Genomic DNA, 19,068 nt, shown 5'->3' with positions numbered 1-19,068 from the left:
TTTATTGCCTAAAAAGAGAATTTCTATGCCTTAAAAATCTTGTGAAGAAACAGATTTATAATGCTTTGAAGTTATAAAACACTTCAAAATAAAACAGTAGTAACTCCTTTTAAAAGCTGACAGCACATAAAAAAAGTGCCAGTGAAAACTCTTTCTCATTAAAAAAGTCTGTATTTTACTTTGAATATATTATTTCAGTAGACTGCTATCTTTCTACCTGTGTCTGAAAAAAAGATACGACATCATTGAAAACCAAGTGGCATTTTTTTGCTTCATGTCTTTATTGAATAGGTTCAAAAATGAAGACATCATTTGTAATTTAAAAAAACAGAGTGAACAAGAGACAACAGCAGCCATACTACTCTTACTTTTCCAAGCTAATAACTTTCAGAATATTATATAAGCAATTTTTACAGTTTTAATTTAAGTTTAAATCATCTTTTCATTCTACCACACTGGAAAATACTTGTGAAAATAAATAAAAATAAAATAAATGATGCATAGATCTAGGAAAATTTCTTAAAAACTGAACTATTGCACAACAAATCAACATGAAAATAATATATGCAAGTAATATAAAAATGCATTTAAATACACTGCATCGATATGTTTCATAATTCATTAATATATTTCACCTACTTACTGTTTGTAACAATCTCTGTCGTTTTGGAATTAGATGATTTCTTACCAACTCATTTCCATATAGTACATTATAACATTTACTTGCTACAGTAAAATTCAGTGAGAAACAAACATGTGCCACTTTGTTTAAGATCACTTAGCTATTCCTTCCTTGGGCGGACAAAAATTATGTGATCTTTAAAAATATACTTGGAAGAAAATAGTGCTCAATTCTAGATAAAGCAAGAGTTAAAAGTTCTTTCTTTATATGGTTTCTAATAATTAGAACAGAAGAACATAAACAATTGAAATGGAACTCTGATATGTACCTTATTCTCCTAAATTTATTAAAGCTATTCTAGTTGATGGAATAAGATGTAATATAGTTTTATTGAACTCTGACCCTTCCTTCTGGCCAATATGACTAAATAAAGGCAACCAGAAAAAAAAATTATTGAAAGTCAGGAAAGGAACTATAATGTAAATCATAAATTTCCATTACCACTAAGTTATCCTCTGACCAAATGAAAAACACAAACAAAACAAAACAAAAAAACTAATGAATAAAATTATAAAGTTAAGTATAAATGAATTTCAGAGAAAGCTATAAGCCACAAATTTCTACCCTGATCCTCACAATTGATCAGAATCATAAACAAGAAGTTAGAAATTGCCTACAAATGATTTGCTGTACCTTTATAATAAGATCAAGGTTTGTTAGGTTTGATTCAACAGAAATAACTACTGAATTACTGAATTTGGCTGCACAAGCAACCAAAGGTATTTACTAGTAAATACAATGTTACATTGAAAGTGACAATGATTAAAAGCTGTATTTTAGTCAAAGTAAAGGTGAAAGTATAATTACATTTTTGTGAATGTTTAATTACATAATAAAGCAGCTATCCATTACAGCAATGCATTTTCAGAGGCTTTTTATTGTGAAGTAAATGGTGCTTCAGCACAAAACACTGGAAGAAAAACGTGAGTAGGAAAAATTAAATATTAACATTCTCTTAACCTACCCATAAATACATATAACTATACTTCGAGTGACTAAAATTCAATTCTTTTTACCTGCATGCCCTGCACTAAGGATTAATTATCGAAGTTAATTGTTTATTAGGTGAGATGATCTGTTTTAAAATCCATTAATTTCTTCTAAATTCAAATACATAGATATAAATGCAAGACTTTGCAAGGAACTTTGTGCACCTTCTATTAAATAATTAACTTGCCAACTTTGCAAAAATGAAGTAGCAAACTACTCTTCAGACATGAGATAATGGGGAAAAAAGGACAAAAGTGAAATCTGAAGACAATCAGAAGTAGAAAGAATGTGTGGTAAACTAATACACACTGAGCAAAAAAAAAAATCATTCAGTTATAACTAGAAAAAGAAACAGCTGTATTTTCAGATTTGTGTCTCTGAAAAGGGCACTGCATAATTATGTTTTTAAGAATTGAGTAAAAACCTCTATGGAATCAATAATACACTGAGTAAAGAGCAACATACACAATAGGGGTTTTTCCCTCTCTTTTTAAAAAATATTTATAAAATTAATTATTAAAGAGCTCTACAGGAAAACGACACAACTAATTGTAACTAAAATATTCTCTCATTTTCAAAAGTTCAAGCATTCCATCCTACAATGATACTATCTGAAAATAGGTCAATAATAAAAATGTTTATTCTGATGTCCTGCTCAAAGTAATGATCATCTGAAAGCTTAGAGCGCTAAGCATTAACGCTGGATTGTTTGTGGAAGTATAGTAATGGACTTTAACAACAGAAAAGGAATACCTAAGTTAAATGATTCCACCTAAAGTTATTTTCTGACTGATAAGTAGGTATGTCCTTGAATGGCACAGCTTAGGTTATCAGGTATTTATTATATACAGTATATGTACACTCACATATATACACACACATTACACAGCCAAAGAATTTTGCTCCAAAAACTTGAAAAAAAGTATTTTGAGTAATTTTAGCACGAAATCACTAGAGGAAGTGCTCTAGATGTCCAAGCAGCAATAATCATAAAATTCAGGACTTAGCTTTTTCTTTTTTTTGGATTCTGTTCACAGAACCATTCTCCGAACACCACATTCACAGCAGAACTTTGCCCATTCTACAGGGTATTTAGTCCCACATTCATGGCAGAATTTTGGTAAGTGTCCCGCTGAATTTCCCTCAATGCCTTTAGTGTTTCCACCATTAAATGAAGAGATGTAGTCTCCATCTGGCCTGGAGAGGTACAGAGAGAAAGTAGAAACACAAAGTTCATGACAGTAATTTTCAATCTGTAAGCCTTGGGAAACAGAAAATAATACTATTAAGTATAACCAAAAGCTTCTTAATCTCATCATTAATGCTCTTGACGAACTGATGCTTTCGAACTGTGGTGCTACAGAAGCCTATTGAGAGTCCCTTGGGCAGCAGGGAGATCAAATCAGTCAATCCTAAAGGAAATCAACCCTAAATATTCATTTGAAGGACTGATGCTGAAGCTCAATACTTTGGCCACCTGATAAGAAGAGCTAACTCACTGGAAAAGACCCTGATGCTAGGAAAGACTGAGGGCAGAAGGCGAAAGGGGCAAAAGAGGATGAGATGTTTGGATGGCATCATCAACTCAATGGACATGAGTTTGAGCAAACTCCAGGAGAAACTAAATGACAGGGAAGTCTGGTGAGTTGCAGTGAATGGGGTCAGAAAGAGTCGGACACGACTTAGCGATTGAATTGAAATTTTCCCTCTTGCATTGAGTTGTTTGGTTCTTCTGTAAAGATCTCTAATCTTTCTGTGATAATATACTGTCACTGTTAATGGCTTCAATTCCCTGTCTTATTCCTTTATATACTTCAACCTGACTTATTTTATAAGTAATGTCTGAAGAATTTCAGTATCTTAAGTCTTGGGCACATGTGTTTGTTTTCTGCTGTCACTCATGACTGATTCCCTGTTTCTCTGTATGGCTTGAAATTTGTTTGTTTTGTAGTTCAGAATTGCAAGCTCATGTGTGTTCACCTGTGAGAATCAGGAGGCCTGGGTTTACAGCATTTCATAAGATGGTTCTTTCTGCTTTTGCTTTTCTAAGCTCCAAGGAAGCCCTTAAACCAAGAGTATCCAAGTTAAGAATTTATTAGAATATGCAGATGTTTTACTTTCAAACCTTAAACTCATATGAAGGCCCACCTATAGTTATGAATTATCAGTGGGAATTCACATCTCTCTGAGCCATGGCTAAGACAGACAAGTATCCTTGGACTCTCTTATTCCTGATTGGTTTTTTTTTTCCCCTAGTCCAGCTTTCACTCAAGAGATAACCCTCTGAATACTGTGAGAGAAGGGTTAACACAACCTTTCTCCTCTTCTGTGGACATAGCTGACCTTGGGATAACTTCTCAGCTCTGTTTAATAAAAACCCAACAGAGGCGAAATGCCAGCGGTGTTTCTAAGCAACAGTGTTTGCAAGCAGTTCACTGAAACTGGACATACCTGGAAGCTATGTCTATGATACTGCTATTATGAGATGCCGATTCCCTTTGGGAAAAAGGACTTCTACTTAAACTGACCCTATACCCACCTATGAGATCTTATTCTCTTACACCTGAGCTGTCAGTTGGATAGCTGAGGAAGACAAGCTTCAGGAATGCTGCAAAGCCTCCCATGAAAGAGAAAACACCTGACGCTGCCCTGCTATCCTCTCATATTTCTGAAAACAATCCCAGTGACAAATATAATATACAGTCATATAAGTGCCTCTGGCTGAGTCTAAGAAGAATCTTTGCTGAACCTCTCAAGAATCCTGGCTTAGAGCAAGAGGCATGGTGGCAAGGGTGAGGAAAAGTTGTTTTTAACACTATTTTGTATAAGTACCAGAAGTCAATTCCTCTCTCCCCAAATTACCTTAAAACCCAACTCTCTATATAGTGAAGACCACTGAAAACCTCAAAAGTAGCTGCAGTGTCACAGTTAATTTACCAAATTGATCTCTAACCTTCTTCGTATTTTTTTCTTTAGAAATTTCCTTTGTTTGTTGAGAACTAAGCTACATATTCAGAAATACATATATATTTTCTCGTTTATCCAGTATTTCCAGGTGTTCTATTTGGAAGGGTTGTCCAGGAAATGTAGCCTATCAGACTTTCAGAAAAATAAATCTCTGAGAATTCTCCATCTGTTTTGGTTATAAGTATTTTTGTCTAGGATGGAGGTTGAGTATTCAGGTGAGTAAGGCTTAGGGCTTCCTATCAGATATAAAGCTCTAAAAAAAAAAAAAAAAAGAATATCCTAAACATTTTTTAATGTGATTTTTGCTCCTGCCTGTTAACACTTTGTCTATTCTTTGGAAAGATAAAATTATTCATTTATTCAAGCATATGTATTAAGTTTTCCATTTTATAACAGAATGTTAATCTTATACTCAGCACTGATTCAAAGCACATGGTTCCACACATATAGAACACAGTATAGCCATAATCCAGGACTCTAAGAAACAGAGGTTCACTTCCTTATATGAATCAAAAATACGTATCAAAGCCTCAGGTGAGACAAACAATACTTATTAAAGAACCTAGCTGAAAAGACAGCAATTTATCAGTTCCTCTATGGTTCTCGTCTTAAGCACAAGGATCACTCTTAAAACTTTCTAAATGGCAGACACCCAGACCCCACTCTCCATCTGGGAGAGACCTCCACCTGTTTGGTTTTGGAAAGCTCCATAGATGCTTCTTCTAATGGGCAAAACCAGGAGGGAGAGCTAGCATTTTAGATACTTAAAAATCTATTCCTGGATTAAATATGAATAATGAATGTCTGTACATATTATATACTTATAAAAAGCAGACAATATATATAGTTTCATATAACACAACCAATCACATTCAGTAGGATGTTAATTAATAAGTTAACCACTAAATTACACAGTGCTTCTATATGAGAAATCAGAGCAGAACTTCTAAGGTCTCAGGACTTGTTTTACTTTCTCAGAAAAAGTGATTTATTTTTCTGTTTCAGACAACGAGAATCATGTAACTACTCTTCTATTCTCCTGTACTTTGGCTATTACAACAAAGTGTATACGCCACTTTGTGGCCCAGGGCTGGCCTATCTACAGGTCTCATGACACAAACTTTGTAAACTAACCCCACTCTTTTCCCACTTTATCTTTTAATTCTCATCTTTCTTTTTCCTATTTTTAATTTAAAAAACAATGTTGTATTTCACTATACATTCTGTACCTTTCCTTAAAACTTTATGGAATAAGTTGGGATACATATGAAAAATAAAATATTTATAACTGGAATGATTTCATTATATGTTGAAAAACAGAGCCAATGTCAAAGCTGTGCAAATACTGTGACATATTAGAAAGGGATGTACATGGATAATCACAATCTCATCAGAGGAATTTAAATGTAATAAAATGCTGCTGAAAATTATAATAGCAGTAGTGTAAAAAGTCTATTATTCAATTTGAAGAGGTAAAAATAACCATGCTGCAGTTACAATTAAGACATAAAAAACACAAATGCATCCAGTGGTACTGAACAAACTGTATTTGAGTATTTACCATAAAAATTACATCTACAAGGTATAAGAAAATACTATTTACACTCAATGAATACCTATTTTTCGTTATTACAATATCAGAGCTAAACATACCTGGCCATGTAGCTATCACTGTATGTTTTTCTTTTGCTTGTAAGCACACCTGAGGCAGGATTTCGGGCCAAACTAGGTGGCGTGGAATTTCGAGGTTTGATGTTAGTCCTAGAAGACAGAAAGAGATGGCATGATGAAAAAAAACTACTGAATAGTAAGCATTTCTTTCACAAATTGTTTATTAGAATGATTAGAAAAATAATTAGAAGCTATAGAAAGGTAAACTCAAAAGATTAAAATCCAAATAATTATTTCACATCTGAAATCCTTAATATGAAGTATAAGCCAAAGCATTTTGCATTGACTAAGATTATCTTGATGGTACATAAAATCATTAAAAAAAAATACATATTCTTGACATGAAATTTATAAGTTAACATTTCAAATTTTTTTAAGTTTAAATATACAGTCCCCTCAAACTAGAGATAAGTCTTGTTGAGTGCCTAGAGTCAAATAATAATGTTAGATGTATAAGATGTGGTTAAAAATTTTGCTAACCATTTTTAAAGAATAATATTCCATTTATGAAAGCCTGTTCTTAGAAAAAGCAACTGGAATGAATTGGTTAATATACTCTTGCCTCTAAAGATTTTAATTTCACCAACTATACAACCTGGGCTATCTGTTACCAGTAAAGTGGCTGATCATACCTTTTTGAAAATTCCGGAATCAAAGAACGCTTATATATGAGGTAAAAATGGTAAAATGTATAGGCTTTGGAATTCAGATGAATCTGGATTCAAATCCCAACTGCCACTGAACAACTCTGGGTCTGGCAATCTGAGTCCAAGTACCCTCATGTATAACATGTGACCATCATCACTTACAGGAAGTCAGATATATAAAATGTAATTGATACTACATTTAGCATAGCGGAGGGTGATGATGGTATTACTACTATTAGTATTGCTACTACAAGTTAACACTTACATTAACAGTGCTTACTACATTTGATGTAGCTGCATTTTTTTTTTCCTGGCCACACCTCACAGCATGAGGGATCTTAGTTCTCCAACCAGGGATCGAATCCATGCCCCCTGCAGTGGAAGTGCAGAGTCCTAACCACTGGACCACGAGGGAATTCCTGTAGCTACATTTCTAATCACCTTCATATAAAATTTATTTAATCCTCATAATAATCCTATGAAGCAGTAAGGATTACTAATTCCATCTTGCAAAGGAGGCAACTGAGGCAAAGAGTAGTTAAGTAATTTCCCCATGGTGACAGATAAGTCATTGCAGAACTAGGTGTAAGATGTTCATTAGTGTTAGTTTCCTCCCTCTCTTTAGAAATTTAGTCAAATCTTTTCATTTCAGAGATAAGCAATACTGTGTTACATGATCAAGCAGAATCCTCTTTTCAAAAATGCCTTTGTATATTTTAAGTTCTCAAACTCTGGCAGAAATTCTTCCTTCTCTACTTATATAGCAAAGTTGGAGAGAGTCTCCCAAAATTTTAAACAGTTGTCTCCAAAATACATGCAGGGAGTAACAACATCTATTATTTTCCAAATGCCAGATATGATACCAGGTACTATACATACTTCACTTTCTTTAATCTTCACAAAAATCCCTGAAGATATTATTCCCATTTAAAGTTGAAAAAACTCACAGTCACAGAGATTAAGTGCAAAGCTATTACATGGCTGGGCTTCCCTGATAGCTCAGTTGGTAAAGAATGTGCCTGCAAAGCAGGAGACCCCAGTCTGATTTCTGGGTTTCACTCCAGTATTCTTGGGGCTTCCCTTGTGGCTCAGTTGGTAAAGAATCCTCCTGTAATGCGGGAAACCTGGGTTCGATCCCTGCATTGGAAAGATCCTCTGAAGGAGGGAAAGGCAACCCACTTCAGTATTCTGGCCTGGAGAATTCCAAGGACTACAGTCCGTGGGGTCGCAAAGAGTCAGACATGACTGAGCAACTTTCACTCACAGTACATGGCCAGAGTGTTTGAATTTGAATTTATGTGGGTCTCATTCCAAATCTTATATTCAATATGCAATGATGTCATTCAAAGGGAGGCAACTTTGAATACTTAAACTATTTCTAAACTTTGACAAGAATCACCCTGGTGCATGTATGGGTTACCCTGCACCTCTTCAAATGGCCTTCAAACGCTCACTGCAAGTCCACCCACGAGGTGTATGCTACTCTACTTTCACATGGCCCCTCTAGGGATGTTGTAGAACTATCACATGCCTTTTTAGGAATTCAGTCTCTGAAAACTCCCTGCCAAATGGTGGCAATTCCTCCAAGTGAGAGTCACAGAGGAACAGGATGGACAGGGTTTTTGGTCAAGAACAAAAACTTGTTAGAAATACTATCACCTTCATATAATGTACATATGAGATATATACACAGTACAAACATACCCATGCATATACATATATAACTTCATATCAATAGTTAGTCAAATAATTAGAAAATAATAAAAAAATAAAATATAAGTTATCAACAACAGCTGTCATTATTCAATGCCTATTGTGTATTTTTAGTAACATCTATAAGGTAGAACTGGAATGCCAAGAACCATTTTGATCAGTACTTAAAACGTGTTACTCCAGTCTCACACCGTTCAACACATTTTTCTTCCTGGACAGAGTCTGAAAGTGCTACCTTATTATGTGTCCATTGATACAATCTGCCTGCTACAGTCCAATCCAATAATAAAAGAAGGTCTAACTTTGCAATTGCACTTCCTCTACCCCATTGCTAATCCCTGTTTCTCTGAGATCTGCTTTGGAGGGTACAGACAGCAGGAATAGTGCAAAGAAAAAAAGCTCAGTGCACAAATTCTTCCTTCTAGAATTTATCACTGTCTACTTAAAAACAACACATGATGGCTGCTAATGATGAAGACTTTTCCCATCTTTGTTTTATTATATATCTAGCTAAATGTATTATTATTTATGGATAAGAGACTGTTGTGGTAGACTTTGGTTTAAAGGTTAATTAGGTGAGCTCTATTAAGTAATTTAACTTATGAGACCCTCAGTTCATCATTTTAAGATGAGAGGGCAAGACCTGCTTTGGGGGCACAAACTTGTAAGCTTTGAAGACTTGTGTGGAGAGGTCCAAGACTGCCACTGCCACTCCTGCTTCTCCTCTCAGTCAGAGAGGCCAGTACACAGAAGGGATGTGTTTACTTCCCTGTGTTATGTGCAATTTGTAACTATCTAACACAAAGACTGAGGATCCCTGGATTGAATGTTTTCTAAGATCTGTTCCCTGCTTTTTTATAATAATTTATCATCTACTTAACTAAAAGATATTCTAGCAATATATTTATATAATATATGATATAATATTCCCTATACATTTTTAAATAATATTACTCCTAAAAAATAGTTTCATAAAAATAACAATTATTAAGGTGACTCATTTCAACCCTCTGAAAATTAAATTTTAATTTAAAATTTAAATTTTATTCAATGAATGCTCTAAAAATAGACATAGAATAGAAATGCTCATCAAAAATCAGAGTGTTATAAATCCTAGAAGATTACTCAGCACTTCTTGGCTTAAAAATGATTAAAATAAAAAATTTTAAGTATAGGAATATACAAATTTATAGTATTTCATTATATAAACCCTTTAAGGAAATAGCTGAAAAACAGTAACCAAACTGAGTTATACATACTTGCTTGTAAATGGGTAATAACTCATGTCTTCTGATGGCACTGTCTGATTTTGCATTGCTCTCATACAATCTTTGCATATGTCTTCTAGTTCCAAGTGGAGGGCCTAACTTGTCCATATTACTATTAAAATATATAAAGGTGTACCCATAAGGAGAATGTTACTGTTTCTTTATATTCAAAAAAAATTTTAAGATATTATTCTGATTCATCAGAAATCCACCCCTCAAGCTCTTTCATAATTATCTAACTGCCAGGGTAAGGACTAATGTCAAAAAGAATCCTCAGATAGTTCATACAATATCCATTATTAAATATGAAAATCACATAGCAGGGCAATGGAATCAATTAAAAAAAAAAAAACTTAAGAAGGACAACAACTGTTTAAAATTTTAGAAGCTAGCAGTGAACTGGACGTTATTATTCTAGTACATAAATATAGACAGGATGCTTGTTCTTAGGGAGCTCACAAATAATCTAATTGTCCCCTTCCCTGAATTCACAGAACTTTCCTATTTCTGAAATTTATCCAGAGAAACATTAAGCATGATCCTATGAAAACACTGATGGCAATTCTAAAAACTACATGAAAAAATTAGAAGTGGCCATGCCAACTAAAGCTAATATTTTCAACCAAAATTATAAAGGATTTTCAGCTACTGAATAACAAAAAACTGCAGGTTTACAGAGATTTCATTATTTTATATCAAACAAATGATATTATCGCCAATCAATATCCATTAAAAGTAGGGAGCAGGGAAAATTAAATTTGGAAACTAGGAGTACTACCTTCAGTGACTACTGAATGACACATCACTGCTTGATAACAAAGAGTTTTTTCAAGGGATTTTTGTTTACTCATTTAAATCCTGAGCACCCACTATGTATCAGGCACTGTGCTAAATTCTGGGAATACTGTGGTAAATAAGACAGACCTGATGCTTTGTTCTTATTACACAGTTTAGTGTCTCAAAACAATCTGGTCATCCCTCTAGATAATAAGGATCTCTACAGACAGACACATTTTATCCAGTTTCTCTTCCTTCAATATCCTATACACAGCAGGCATTTTGTTGTAAAAGTTGATATCAATACTCTGCGGACGGTGCTGCTTTACATTAGGTGTTTACATCACACTCAGTAAAACATTTTAAAGAATTTTTTAAATGCCTCCAATAAATATATTGTATATTTATTATATATAAAACAACAAAACTTCTAAAATTTGTAAGATTAACATTGTATGCATTTTATTTGTGAGCAATCAGTAGAAAATTAACCTATTTAGAATTTTAATTAATAAATCAGATTTTTCTTTGAATTATGTAATAACAATCAAAGCACTATTGTTCCAAATAGTATTTTTCTTACAAAAGGTATCTGTGGATTTGGCAAAAGAAAAGATTTTACTTTCTTTCTCAGAAAAAAAAAGTTACTGAAATTAAAATTCAGAATTAAAATTTAGAAACATTTAAAACATGGATTCCTCTCATATGATAAGAACTACTAAAATCTAACAAATGATAAAACAAAGGAGGTGAGTGGAATCTAATAAAAATGTAAAGGGAATTCTCTACTGGGAATATTACATATCTTCTATACATGAAAGGATTGCTAGTATTTTCAGATTTTAAAAATGTAATTTTGTAAAAGGCAGATTTCAATGATGATTTACTACCACATACCTGTGTTATGAAATTCAACTCAATCGGTTTGCCTACCCATGTATATGAATGTGTGTATATACACACCCAATTCAAATGCTACTTAGGCTGGTCTTCCCTGGTGGCTCAGATGGTAGAAGATCTGCCTGCAACGCAGGAGACCCAGGTCTAGGTCTACCTATGTACATGTATGTGTATCACAATTCAAATGTTACTGAGGCTAAATGTTAGTAAATGTTGTTATGAAGCTCAAATCGCTTCATTCCACTGTAGATTTCTATTGTTATGCTATGTTATTTTTAAGGTCTAACTAAATAAATTTTAAATTCTCAGTGAAATCAAGGTTATATAAGTTTACACATAAATGTATTTTATATGATTTTAATAAATATAATCTTTATATGAATTAATTATAAGTGTTCTTACATATAAAATTTGGTTACATATTTGAAAAACCTTGAAATGATAGTCAATGTTAAGGTTTTACATAAATTTGAAATTTATCCTGAGACCTAATTAAAATGAAAGTAAACCATTTGGACATCAAAGTAAACCATGGACAAGACAACCAAATGAATGGGAGAAAATATTTGCAAATGTTATGACCAATAAGGGGTTAATATCCAAAATATATAAACAGATCATACAACTCAACATCAAAAGAGCAAAAGACCTGACTAGACATTTTTCCAAAGATGATATTTTCCAAAGCCAAAAGGCAAAGGAAAAGATGCTCATTGTAGTTAATCATCAGAGAAATGCAAATTAAAACCACAATGACCTACCAACTCACAACTGTCAAAAAGCTATCATCAAAAAGACCCAAATAACAAATGTTGGTGAGGATTTGGAGAAAAGGGAATCCTCTTATACTATTGGTGAAAATATAAATTGGTGCAATCATTGTGGAAAACTATATGGAGATTTCTCAAAAAACTAAAAATAAAATTACCACATGGCCCAGTAATTCCACTCCTAGTCATACATCTGAAAAAACATTAACTCAAAAAGATACACACATCCCAAGATTTATAGCAGCATCATTTACAATTGCCACGATAATGGAAGCAACCTAAGTGTCCATCAACAGATGAATGGATAAAGAAGATGAGGTATATATATAGGTATGTACATACACACACGCATACAACCAAACAAATGGAAAGTGGAATACTACACAGCCATAAAAAGGGATGAAATTTTGCCATTTGCAACAACATGGATAGACATGAAGGGAAGTATGTCACTTAGAGAAAGACAAATACTATTACTAATAGTATTTGTATATAAATTACAAATACTAATACTATTACATCACATATGTGGAATCTAACAAATAAACTAATGAATGTAACAAAAAAGAAACTGACTGAAAGATAGTGGTTACCAGGGTAAAGAGGGAAGGAGAGAGGCAGTTTAGGGTGGGGCTTACAGAGGTTTAAACTACTATGTATAAAATAATTAGGCCATAAGTATATATTGTATAACACAAGAAATATATGCAAATATTCTAAGAATTATAAATGTATTATCACCTTTAAAAACTGTGAATACTGTACATCAACTATACATCAATAAAAAATTTTAAAAGTTAAAATTATCAGTTTACAACAAAAGATCTTTCAAATACTTAAATATTTTCCTTAACTGACTTGGATCCAGAACAGCTCTCATGTACCATTTTCACATTTATTTTAGTGAACAAGAATGCTTCTTTATCCACATTTCCTTTTCTATTAAACCATTTCTTTTCTGTCCCTTCCTTCCTCCCTTCAGTAGCATTAAAAATAAGTCAAAGTAGCAATAGGACTAAAGGGATATTTGGAAAGAAATTGAATTCTTTGCAAAAGTGGCGACATATTTTCAAAAGGAATTTAAAGTTTTAAACCCAACTGATTGCTCTTTGGTTGAAGTTTCTTCTCGATGTGTTTCTTGGTCTGCAAATCATCGATAACTGACTTATGGAAGTGAATAAAACAAGTAAAGGAAGCAGGAATTCTCTACTATACGTTTTGCCCTGCCCTCAGGGGTCTTCGATGTTTCAGATTATGAAAAACATCACCACTGGTGATTTTAATACTTAGTTTATACATCTATCTACATCTGGGGTTACTCTGATAATAAATTTTGGAAACGTACAATAAGAAATCTACTGTATTATGTGTTTTTATCTTATTTACAAAGTTTGACAATTGTAATTTCAATGTGATAGTAATCATTACAGAACTATCAACATCAATGTTTTCAGAGTGCCTCTATGCTGTTTTTCTTTTAAAGGGTCCAATTCAGTAATGACAATGCTACACGAAAGGTAGCACTGTCTGAAAGATATTAAGGCAGGAATAAAGAAATCCATTTAGCAGTAAAATCACTGTTTCTGCTGTTCAAGAAAAGAAGGAACATATTTTAAAGCCAACCAAGCACATCTACACAGCATAAATTTGGTGTAGACTAGCAATCTGATATACAAAACAGAATTCCCATCTGATATACAAAACATAGAATTCCCATATGAAGTTCAAGGATCCATCCTTACATTGGTACTTAGATTTGGTCAGATTAACATGAAAGTATACTTTTAATCTGTTACTACTCTTTTAATTCAACCACAGAAATGTGTTTGAATGGATTAATGAAAGTTCAAAAAAATAAAAACCCTTTGGTTCACTGGACACTAATATACGGTCCAACTTCTTAGACAGTCCACATAACTTTAAAAACGGAATAAATGAAGAATCCTTAAAATCCCTACCTTCAAATTATAAATAAAATTCCTACTTACGCATTCTAAAACAGGGAGTGGTAAACTTTTCCTATAAAAAGCTAAAAAGTAAATATTTCAGACTTTGTAGGCTATACTCTCTGCCACACTTGACTCTGCCACTATAGCACGATTGCAGCCATAGACAATTCACCAGTGGCCATGTGCAGCCATGTTCCAATAAAAATAACTGTTGGGCAGGATTTGGCCCTCAGACCACAGTTCAAAAAGATCACCTGCTCTAAAACATCAAAATTCCATACTTGAGAGGATGCCAATTATTTTAAATTTTTAAAACTCTTAATGAAAGGCAGATTTCAATGATGATCTAAAATTTTACCATAAAGAGTTACGATCAAAATCACTATCTTATAGTCCAAGACAAAAATACGTAACTTTTTGTCAAGCTGATACATTTATATAAATGATGGACCCAGGGTTTTTAAACGGACTATCTCTAGTTGTATGTAACTGCCATGATATGAATAGTATATCTAGAAAGGAAAAATGCTGTGGCAGACTTTCCAAATATTCATCACTGAATGAGCGTTTTTGGCAACGCTGCAAATATTTGGCAACATATCCATCTATTTCTGAGTTGAGATAAACTTTAACCTAGGAAAGGTCCCTGTTTATTGTTGACACCATGAGAGTGAATTTTTAGGAAATAAATAAGCCACTCAGTCCTGTACACCATAACAGAGCAGAAGAGATAAAACAAAAAGATGACTTCTTAAATAATTTGGGGATACATTTTACCAAGAGGTATTTTGTATCTATGTATACATCTATAGCTATGATGTTTCAAGGCACTCAGAGTTTCAAAGCCTTCCATACTTCTACTACTGGTTAAACTCATTGATTAAATTCTATATAGATAACGTAGTAACTCAATTCCATGGCAAACTGAGCTTCCTTAGTCTAATAGTTGAAATAATTTTTATCCACATAGGAAGCCAAACTGTGCAATTCTAGGTTGAGGCATTTCTAGACCAATAATGAAAGTCAGAGAAGTTCATAAAAATCTAAATAATGGTACACACAAACCACACACATCAAAAGACTGGCTTATAAGAAAAGCTTGTTTCCACTCATATAAATATATACTCAAAACCCAGACATTCATTTCTCACTCCTGTTAACATAAAGCATGAGAAACCAATTTATTTTTTCATAAAAAAAAAATGCTCCTTATCTGCATTGTTTCTCTAGTTTTACCACACATACTATATCCTATCTCCAAAGTAAACTTCTAGTTCTTAGAGTAATTGAACAGAAGTAAATCTCTGCAATTTGATACTTTCACTATTGAAAATTATCAGCTGAAATACCATTTAAGTTAGTAATTAACCATTAAGAAAACATAATTCTCTAGGTACAACTGTGTAAACTCTCTGACATAATTCAAGTATAGCAATATTTATTTAAAACTCTGGGTTTCATCATATTTCTAATATCTCTAGGAATAAAGAAAACTATTTTTGGCACAAGAAAAAATTTTCTATTAGGGTGTATTTTGCTTTAAAAAATTCTGTTAAAATCAGCTGACTCACAGGTTGTCTAGAATTATCAAAAGAAAGTGAAAGTGAAAGTGAAGTCGTGTCTTTTTGTGACCCCATGGACTATAGTCTACCAGGCTCCTCTGTCCATGGGATTTTCCAGGCAAGAGTACTGGAATGGATTGCCATTTCCTTCTCCAGGGGATCTTCCCGACCCAGGGATCGAACCTGGGTCTCCCGCACTGTAGACAGATGCTTTATCATCTGAATTTTTCCAAGTAAAAAGATAAATTTTTCTATGGTGTGATTTCAATATATGCTAAATATTATAGATCACTGATATATATGACTGCAGGCAAACACAACAAAGATTATACACAGCAGGCTTTAAATCATTCCAAACCACTAAAATGACTCATTTTACTAATCTCAAAAGATGCTCAACTTCTTGAACATTATAGCTAACCAGATGTCTTAATTCTGTCTTTACTCAATTCTGAATTATCTGTGTCAACAAAAATCATGATAATCATTTTTGTTGTTGTTCAGTCACTAAGTTATGTCTGACTCTTTGTGACCCCATGGACTGTAGCACACCAGGCTTCCCTGTCCTTCACTATCTTCTAGAGTTTGCTCAAATTCAGACCCACTGAGTCGGTGATGCCATCTAGCCATCTCATCCTCTGCTACCCTCTTCTCTTTTTGCCTTCAGTTTTTTAGTATGAAAAGACAAAAGAACAGTCATACAAACCTCAAGTAATTACAAGTACCAGAACCATGATTCTGTGATGTTGCAAAAAGTTGACAAATCAGGAACTGAACTTATTGATTCACTATTATTTCATATATTCACCAAAAATTTGTGTGTCTGTATGCCAAGTATTATACTACATTTTGTAGTTACATCTGTAAGCAAAGCAGACACAGAGCTTTGCCATCACAGATTTTATAATCTAGTAAGGGAAAGAGACAAACCATTACCTCAGTAATTCTAAAAAAGGAATGAGCCCTGTCACTAACTGGACAGCTATGAATGATTCTATTCAGTATAATAATCATATTACTATCAGTTAATACAGTAGTTATATTAACTTATAGTAATACAGTAATATATTGGTCAGAAGCATACATCACCACTCTCTTTCCAGCAGTTAGAAACAGTCCTTTAACACATAAGCATCATATATAGCATGGACAAATGAGATTTAAACAGTCATGCCTGACAGTTTAATATGGGACAAACAAAAATTTTTAAATCTTTATAGCATTACAGCAGTGCACAACTTGTAAAATTCTTGTGCCCAAAGTTTTTGATCATTAGTAAAAACATTTTCTCCTAAATATTAATAAATGTTCATCAGCTGTCAAGGTATAAGCGGAGTAAAAGTTGTCAGAGCAAGAAAGAGAAAACAGATAAGAACAAACTCAGGTAGCTACTAGTTAGGGGCAAAGTAGGATCTAGAAATATAGTATTTTAATCCAAAATCCAGTAACCCTTTTCATTTTACCAGCCAGCTTCACATGCCCTCTTAAAAAGAGTGTCAGTATAACTTAATACTGCCAACTGGTTAAGATTACCAGTATGATAGGAAAGGTACTAAAAAAATTACCAACCTATAATTCACAGTCAACCATAAATGAAACCTCCATTTATAAAGTTAAAACATATTGATATTTCTATATTTACGTATCTAATGAGTCAACTCAGTAGAGCAGCTATAAAAAGAAAATCAGATCCGTTTTTTTTTAGTACTGGGAGATGAGAACCTTTTACTTTCAAACACCTGTTCTACTGATAACCTGTCTCTTTCTTAAGAATAAAGAGACACTGATGTACAGAACAGTCTTTTGGACTCTGTGGGAGAGGGAGAGGGTGGGATGATTTGGGAGAATGGCATTGAAATATGTATAATATCATATATGAAACGAGTCGCCAGTCCAGGTTTGATGCATGATACTGGATGCTTGGGGCTGGTGCACTGGGACGACCCAGAGGGATGGTATGGGGAGGGAGGAGGGAGGAGGGTTCAGGATGGGGAACACATGTATACCTGTGGCAGATTCATTTTGATATATGGCATAACCAATACAATATTGTAAAGTTAAATAAAATAAAATTAAAAAGAAAAAAAAAGAATAGCCTGTCTCTTCTTTTTGGAAGCATGACAAAAACAAAGAATTTAACTAATCAGATCTTGTTAGCTGATCTTGTTCTTTTTCTACAATGAAAATACAATAAATTATCTTTAGCTCTTAAACACTTTACATGTAGTCCAAATTAGGAAACAAAAGGCAATTACTCTCTATTGATAGATACCATCCTATATATTTCCTATATAAAAGTCAAACTAAGACTCTAGATCTGAAAATAACATGTGTCATGCTTCCTAAATCAACTTTATAAACACTATCTGTAAATACAAAGAATAAGGTTACATTCTAATAATCATATGGCCATCCCTTAGTCTTCTTGTTTATCAAAATGAAAAGTGAGTTTCTACTAGTATTCTATTGAAAGACTTCTATGAAAAACTGTAGTGTTATCAATGAATTTTCCCACATTAACTGCTGAAGGCTTAATAATGCTATTTTATTAAAAACTATAGAAACACACATAAAACTATAGAAACTACATAAAACTCTAATTTCTACATAAAATTATAGAAACATAAATAGTATTAAATTTTTATAGTTTGTATCAAAGTATACATGAAGTTTACACCAACCTCAGTTCAGTTTAGTTCAGTTACTCAGTCGTGTCTGACTCTGCGACCCCATGAATCACAGCACGCCAGGCCTCCCTGTCCATCACCAACCCCCAGAGTTCACTCAGAGTCACGTCCATTGAGTCAGTGGTGCCATCCAGCCATCTCATCCTCTGTTGTCCCCTTCTCCTCCTGCCCCCAATCCCTCCCAGCATCAGAGTCTCTTCCAATGAGTCAACTCTTCGCATGAGGTGGCCAAAGTACTGGAGTTTCAGCTTTAGCATCATTCCTTCCAAAGAAATCCCAGGACTGAACTCCTTTAGAATGGACTGGTTGGATCTCCTTGCAGTCCAAGGGACTCTCAAGAGTCTTCTCCAACACCACAGTTCAAAAGCATCAATTCTTCGGCACTCAGCTTTCTTCACAGTCCAACTCTCACATCCATACATGACCACTGGAAAAACCAGAGCCTTGACTAGACAGACCTTTGTTGGGAAAGTAATGTCTCTGCT

At 33.7% G+C, this 19,068-nt stretch overlaps 1 protein-coding gene across 1 annotated transcript in view; it reads right to left on the bottom strand.

Annotated features, from left to right (window-relative positions):
- Window positions 1–262: 262 nt before the first annotated feature.
- The window catches only part of ZC2HC1A (zinc finger, C2HC-type containing 1A), a 54,331-nt gene continuing 35,525 nt past the window's right edge, over window positions 263–19,068 (bottom strand). Inside the window, exons 8-9 of the mRNA XM_010848770.1 lie at window positions 6,293–6,400; window positions 263–2,869 (exon numbers count right to left, since the gene is read on the bottom strand). Of these exons, the coding sequence (XP_010847072.1) occupies window positions 2,704–2,869; window positions 6,293–6,400 (274 nt within the window). The 3' untranslated portion in view covers window positions 263–2,703. The remainder of the gene's footprint in view (window positions 2,870–6,292; window positions 6,401–19,068) is intronic.

This window comes from Bison bison, unplaced genomic scaffold (assembly GCF_000754665.1).
Source record: "Bison bison bison isolate TAMUID 2011002044 unplaced genomic scaffold, Bison_UMD1.0 scf7180017864273, whole genome shotgun sequence".
NCBI classification, from domain to species: Eukaryota; Metazoa; Chordata; class Mammalia; order Artiodactyla; family Bovidae; genus Bison; species Bison bison.
This window is presented reverse-complemented; position numbering and strand designations above follow the sequence as displayed.